Here is a 6,814-nt window from a genome sequence, read left to right on the forward strand (position 1 = left end):
GTCTGCAGAGTGGTAGACAGGGCGACCATGTGCCCTGCCTCACCTGCACGCTGGTCGGCTCCTGTGGGCCCAGTGTAGTTACTAATAGCGGCCCTGTTCACCCCCAAAGTGCCCTGTTGAACAGTGGGCTCCATGCACGGAAACCTACGTGGATTGTCAGGCGGGATTGGGAGCATGGAGGGAGAGACAGGCTGTCACCGGGGGCCTGCATGGGTCCCTTAGAGCTGTCAGGCCCCACCTCCCCTTTTTTTTAATCCTCACCCGAGGGTATTTTTTCCACTGCTTTTCAGAGAGAGTGGAAAGGGGGAGAGAGAAACATCAACGTGAGACACATCGATTGGTTGCCTCCCGCACAAGCTCCAACCTGGGCCGGGAACCAAGCCTGCAGCCTAGGTATGTGCCCTTGGCCGGAATCAAACCCGAGGCCCTTCAGTCTGAGGTCCGAGGCTCTAACCACTGAGCCAGACTGGCCAGGGCCAGACCCCACCACCTTTGAAGGGGCAGCCAGCATGGAGGCCAAGGGCACAGACAAACTGGCAGCCTGGGTTCCACAGCCTCGCTGACCCTGGACTACTCACTAACTTCCCTGTGCCTCAGTTTCCCTATCTTGAGTATGGCTAATAACTACCTACCTCATTGGATTGTTAGGATTAGATGAGTTACCATTTGTAAAGGGTTTAGCACAGGGCCGGGCACAGAGTCAGCGCTCTGTTTGTTGTAGCCACTGCTGTAGTGGTTGGGGGGCGGGGGCAGCCGATGCAGGTAAGTCAGCCAGGCACCTGCAGGGGCTCCCACACCTTCCTGGGGCCCAGCTGGAAAATAAGGGCGGCCAGCAGGGAGGGGTCCCGGGTGGGATGAGCTCTGCTGAGGGGCAGGGCTGGACAGAGTGGGGTCTGTGGTGGGAAGACTGCTTTCTCCACACTCAAGATTTGGAGGGAGGGAAGCAAATAAACGGTGTCATTTGTGGGAAGAGGCTAAGCACAGAGAGGGACTAGGTTCCCGAGTCTTCCCAGGAGGTTGAGACCTGGAGCTCCCTTGATCCTCTTGCATTGGATCAAGTGCAAGAGGTCAAAAGTCAAAGTGCAAGCAAGGAGATACCCCCAGAACTCCCCACAAGGGGAAGCAAGTTCCAGGGGCAACTCAGAGCCACCTTGGTATCCACAGGGACATGTGTCCAAAGCAAAGGCCTCAGGACACCGGAGTTTGTATCCTAGAAAGAGGACACTCGGAGCACAACTGGGAGAGGGTCTCTCAGGAAGGTGAGGGGACAGACACACCTTGCAGAAGGCAGCAAGGCAGGTGCCAGCCCCACGCTCAGGATACCACAGGATGGAGCCATTTACTGTCAGCCTCCGGGGTGCAAGAGGAGCCCGAGGCTCAGGGCCAGCGTTCAGCCCGTCCTTGACTCGGTGCTCTTTCTCAGATGGTTCTGGGTCCCTCCCTGCAAGCAGCCCCCACTCCCCAGCAGCAGGTGCTGGGGCTGATTGGAGCCCAGGGCCAGGCCCACCCAGCCCTGGGGCCTCAGTCTGGAACCCCTTCCCAAGTCTCTGCCACTTCCTCCCCCAGCACCTGCCAGGTCAGAGGGCCCTGGGAGAGCCTCTCACACTCCCTCCTACCGGCCCCCCACCCCCGCCCCAGTTTGAAGCCAGAGCCACAGTGGAGGCGCAGGAACAGAACCTCTTTCAGCTGAGCTTTATGAACTTGAGTTTCATGGTGCTCAGACCCTGGCCAGGCACAGCAGCTTCACTGAGTGGGGACAGGGCCCGGCCATAGTCCATTGGGCAGATGAGGGAGGAAGCTTCCCACCGGGACCCCAGGGGTGACCGCCCCTGAGCAGCCTCCAGTGGCCAGACCCTCCTGGGGCAGCGGGGGCCCTGAGAGGGGAAGCTCTATGTCTGAAGTCACCAGCCACCCCACCTGTGCCTTTGCACTACACAGACTCTGGGTCCAGCCCCGGATCTGACTCTGCCTCCACTTTGGGCTCCAGAGGCCCAGCCCCAGGGCTAGGCACCTCCGGGGCCTCAAGGCTGCCGGGCGGCTGGGTGGGCAGGGGCTCAAAGTCCCCTTCAGCCTCAGGGTCCTCCGTGTCGCTGGCCCCACCCTCGGTGCCTGGGCTGGGCCGGGCGTCCTGAGAGCTGCGCAGGCAACAGTGGGTGGCAACAGCCATGAAGACCCCAGCCAGGACCACCTCAGAGCCTGCCAGGTAGAAGATGATCTCATAGTTCTTCAGCGCATCCACCAGGTAGCCTGGGGTGAGGAAATGGGGAGGTAAGGACAAGCGGGGGACCCCACCCTTCACCCCCACCCTGAATCCTCAGATAAAGGACAGTGCCCTCGATTTGGTGGGGCTCTGGGGTCCCAGTCTTTATTCCCATTTACAGATATAAGCCCCCACACAAGCTCTGCCATTTGAGACCTTAAAATGTCCCATCACTTCCCTGGACCTCAGTTTCTGAAGTGACATGGGGCCTTCAGTGAGGGACCACTTTATAGTTCCCAAGTCGCCCCCTCCGCCCTCAGGTTCAGACTTCCATGTGTCCTGTGAGTTACGCAGTTGGGGATATCCAGGGCGGGCATGGGGAAGGAAGGGGCTCTGGACTCGGCCCCTCCCCTGGGGGCCTCCAACTCTTGCTCTTTCCACCTAATCTTAGGCCTGCCTCAGCTCTCCCACTGCCTCCGCCTCTAGGCTCCCTCTGCCCCTCCAGGAGGCCCCGGGACCCCACACTGAGCTCGTTAGCAGAGCGGGGACAAGATGTGTGGGTTGGTCACTCCTATTTCCTTCTCCGTATTTTCCAAGTTTCTATCACAGGCACACTTACCATCATTCTCAGGAAAATCTTTTAATTGCAAATACTTTCCCCTAAAGTGTGGTTCCTCCATGGGCTCCTCCCTCTCTCGGGGGCATTCTTGTGGCTGTCACACCGACTGTGACCCCTTGGTCTGCCCCCTGAGCCCCTCTGAGCAGTACTCCACCAAACTCATCTTCCTGGTCCCTGTCCCACCCATACACAGCCCATGTGCCTTCTCTGCATATTAGATCCACTCCAGGGTCACACAAGAAAAGGAAAGCTGGCTCCCCGATCCTCTGGGGTGGGGTGGGTCGGTGGGTGCTGATTTTGTGGCCTCTGGTCGTGAGCTTAGGGGCCTCTTACACCATGGGCTCCAGCAAAGGTGACCTGTCCCTGCCATTGCTCCACCGTGCAGCTGACCTCAGCTCCCTCCTGCTCACAGGCAGGCTTCCTGCTGTTTCAGGGATCACCCAACAACCCAGGAAGACGCTGATGTCCCCCACCCCACCTTTCCAGTCCCACCTCCTGCCTTGTGTAGGGATACTGTCCCCTAAATATACTCTGTGCCCTCTCTTGGGGGACTGCCCTGCCCTGGGGGGCCGCCTTCATGCCAGCGCCTGCAGGAAGCCCTCCCAGACCACCTTCATCTGGATATTTCCTAAAAGGGGATGGGCATGCCCAGCAGGCATTATGAACAGGGGGAAAACCCAGCACCCCTCCTTCTCCACTTGAGCATGCTGAGCACCCCCACTCTGTTCCTGGCTCCAGGGCTGGTTCCCCAAAGACACTGTCCGCATTCCAGTCACAAGCATTTGTGCTTTGTGCCAGCCCCTGAGATGGCCCAGTGGGCCAGCAGCTATCAGTGTTGGGCTCTTCCTGGCACTTTTCCTGTCTTTTCCATCCCCACCCCGAGCGGGCGGGACAGGTGCAGGAGGGGCTCGTTGGCCCTGTGGAGGGGAGTCCACCCCGCCCCCTGCCTCCCCAGGGGTCATCCCTGGAAGCTCCCTTTGACAGCAAAGGGGCTGCGCTGGGCGCGGGGGCCCCGGCGGCGCCCTCCCCCGTCCCGCGGGCGCACCGGCGGAGGGCGGTCCGACGAGCACAGCCACGGCCTCGACGAGCAGCACCAGGCCCAGCGCGCTGGGGAAGCGCCGCGCGCCCACGGCCGCCATGAGCACCTCGAACTGCAGCGCCCCCACCATGCCGTAGGAGAGGCCGAACGCCACGCAGAAGGCGACCAGGGCGCCGGGGGAGCGCGCCCGCGCGCCGCTCAGGTCCGCCAGCCCGTTGGCCAGCAGCGCCAGGCTGAAGAGGTCGGCGACGCGCGGGCGCAGCCGCGCCAGGCCGGCGAGGGCGCCGCACGCGGGCCGCGCCACGATGTCCACGAAGCCCACGACGGACAGCAGGAAGGCGGCGTCCGCGTCGGCCACGCCCGCGTCCTTGGCGTAGTTCACCAGCAGGATGGCGGGCACGAAGAGCCCCAGCGCCATCAGGAACTTGGTGGCGGCGTAGACGGCGAAGGCGCGGTCGGCGCACACGGTCACGTCCAGCAGGCGGCGGCGGGCGCGCGCCCCGCTCAGCCCCGGCCCCGCGGGCTCCGCCCCCGCCGCCCCGGGAGCGTCGCCCGCGCGGCCGCCGCGAGGCCGGGGAAGGGGCCCGGGCGGGCGCATGGCGGCGCCGCAGGCGCAGCAGTGCAGCAGGAGGCCGCCCAGCAGCAGGAAGCCGCCGCGCCAGCCGAAGCGCTCGAGCAGCTGCTGGCCGAGCGGCGACAGCGCCGCCAGGAACACGGGGCTGCCCGCCGCCGCCAGCCCGTTGGCCAGAGGCCGCCGCCGGTCGAAGTACAGCCCCAGCATGACGAGCGACGGCTGGAAGTTGAGGGCCAGGCCCAGGCCTGCGGGCGAGGGGGCGCTGTGCCAGGCTCCCGGCCCTCACCCCACAGGGGAGGGGCGCGAGGCCCCCCGGGCGGCCCGATCCCCAGGGCACTGAGCAGAGGGATTTGGAGGACAGCTCCTTGGGGGAAACTGAGGACAGGGGTTCTTGCAGCAGGGACGCCCAGGCCCCCCCGCAGCCCCGCAGGGGAGGAGAGCAGCGGGCGCCCTCACCGGTCAGCACCCCGGCCGTCAGGTACAGCTCCAGCAGGCGCGTGGCGAAGGATGCTAGGACCATGCCCGCCGAGGCCAGCAGCCCACCCACCAGCATCACCGGGCGGCAGCCAAAGCGGGCCACGAGGATGCTGGACACCGGGCCTGCGGGCAGCGCAGAGTCACCACCCGGGCTGGTCCAGTCTCCTCTCTGGTGGCCACTCTCCAGGCTCTTGCACCTCCCAGCCCTGGGAGGCGGCTCAAAGGGGTAAGTTCACCCCTGGCTCAGGGCCCAGAGAGGGCAGTGTCCAGCTAAGGTCACACAGCTTGGCTGGGACAAACCGAGGAGACAGTGCCTGCGGATACTCAGGGGGAGGGACCTGTCCTGGCCAGAGCCCCCCATCCGCACGCCTTCTGAGAACAAGGAGCCCAAAGCAGAAGGTTGCAGACCCCACTCCCTTTTATCTTCGCAGCCTGGAACCCGGGCCTGGGCTGCCTTGCTCCCGCCCCCCCCCCCCACTCTGCTTGGCCAGGATAACTCCAACTCCGCCCCATCTCTGCAGGTGGCTGGGGTTTGGGGGAGCTGGAATCTCACTTAGATCCCGGTTTCCTCACCTTCAACACAGGCAGGTGTTTGGGGCAGGAATGGTGGGGCCCAGGCTGGTGAGGACGGTCACCTGGGTGCCGGCTCCGCTGCCCGTTTCCTGTCCTCTCCTCCCCTCTCCCTGGTGCCAGCGTTTCCTCAGGAAGGAAGGGTTTCCCTGCCTGTCCCCGGAGGCCCCGCGGATGCTCAGGGCATCGGGCATCTCCTGGTCCCTAATCCCACCCCAGTCCCGGGCGGGCCGCTGACCGGTGCCGTAGAGCATGGCGAGCATGATGGAGGACACCCAGGCTGTGTCGCTGTAGCCCGCCCCGAAGTCCCGCATGAGCGCCTGGAAGAAGACGCTCACGGCCTTGGGGAAGCCGTAGGCGAAGCCGGTGACCACGAAGCAGGCTCCCAGCACCGCCCAGCCCCAGCCGCCGTCTGGGGGGTCCTCGCCCCGCCGGGGGCCACCAGCGCCCATGGCCACCGCCTCTGCTGGAGGGAAAGGAGACAGGAGGGGGTAGCAAGGGTCTAACCCAGACAGGGAAGGGGGGTGGGGACCCAGCGTGGAGAGACTGAGGCACAGGCCTATCCATGTGAGCCCTGCGCAGGGAATGAAGCCGGGGGGGAAGAGTGGTGAGGACCTCACCCCATGTTCCCCCTGCTCCAAGGGGCACGTGAGGATGAGGGGAGGGTAAGAGAGTCCTTCCCACCTGAGTCCACCGCAGGGAGCTTCCTCTGGAGGGGACCCCTTGCTCTTCAGGACCTAGTGGTGCAGGAGAGGGGGTGCTGGTGAGCAGGATAGCCTGGCAACCAGTGTGTGACCCCACGTGCGGGTGGGGACCACCAGTGTCCCCAGTGTGCATGTCTGAGGGCCTCTGGACAAAGGAACAAACATGGGGGAGGGAGGAGACAGGCACCAGCAGCAAGATGGGTGGTTTATTTCTCTCCTTGGCCTTGTGGTATGTTACTAAGTTTTCTCAGTGATCAGGAGTGACTGTTGTCATTAGAATATTATGGGTTGGGGGGACAAGAATGCCTTTATAACAGAACATTAGCCTTGTCTCAGAAGCCAAAGGAGCTGAGCTCCAGTTCATCCCAGCTCAGCCATGGATTTGCTCTGTGACTTGGACAGGTCCCTTCCCCCCACTGAGCCTCAGTTTCCCAACCTGTAAGGTGATTGATCACTCCAAGCCAGCAGGGGATCTTGGGGTGAGGATTGGAGCTCTGGCTCACTGGACAGGTGGGGACCTTTGAGGGGCACCAGGAGAGAGACCTACCGCCCTCTAAACCCCTAACAGCCTCTCCAACCCCTACACATGCAGAAGGGAGCTCAGCCCAGGGGTTCACACAGCAGCTGCGTA

At 63.4% G+C, this 6,814-nt stretch overlaps 1 protein-coding gene across 1 annotated transcript; it reads right to left on the reverse strand.

Moving 5' to 3' along the window:
• Positions 1-1,683: 1,683 nt before the first annotated feature.
• SLC16A8 (solute carrier family 16 member 8) lies at positions 1,684-5,931 on the reverse strand (the record flags this gene model as incomplete). The annotated part of the gene is made up of 4 exons (XM_081128964.1): positions 1,684-2,247; positions 3,865-4,677; positions 4,889-5,032; positions 5,718-5,931. 4 exons carry the CDS (start codon positions 5,929-5,931, stop codon positions 1,931-1,933), a joined length of 1,488 nt encoding a protein of 495 aa, XP_080985090.1. The 3' UTR covers positions 1,684-1,930.
• Positions 5,932-6,814: the final 883 nt, after the last annotated feature.

This window comes from Miniopterus schreibersii, assembly GCF_964146895.1.
Source record: "Miniopterus schreibersii genome assembly, chromosome: 2".
NCBI lineage: Eukaryota > Metazoa > Chordata > Mammalia > Chiroptera > Miniopteridae > Miniopterus > Miniopterus schreibersii.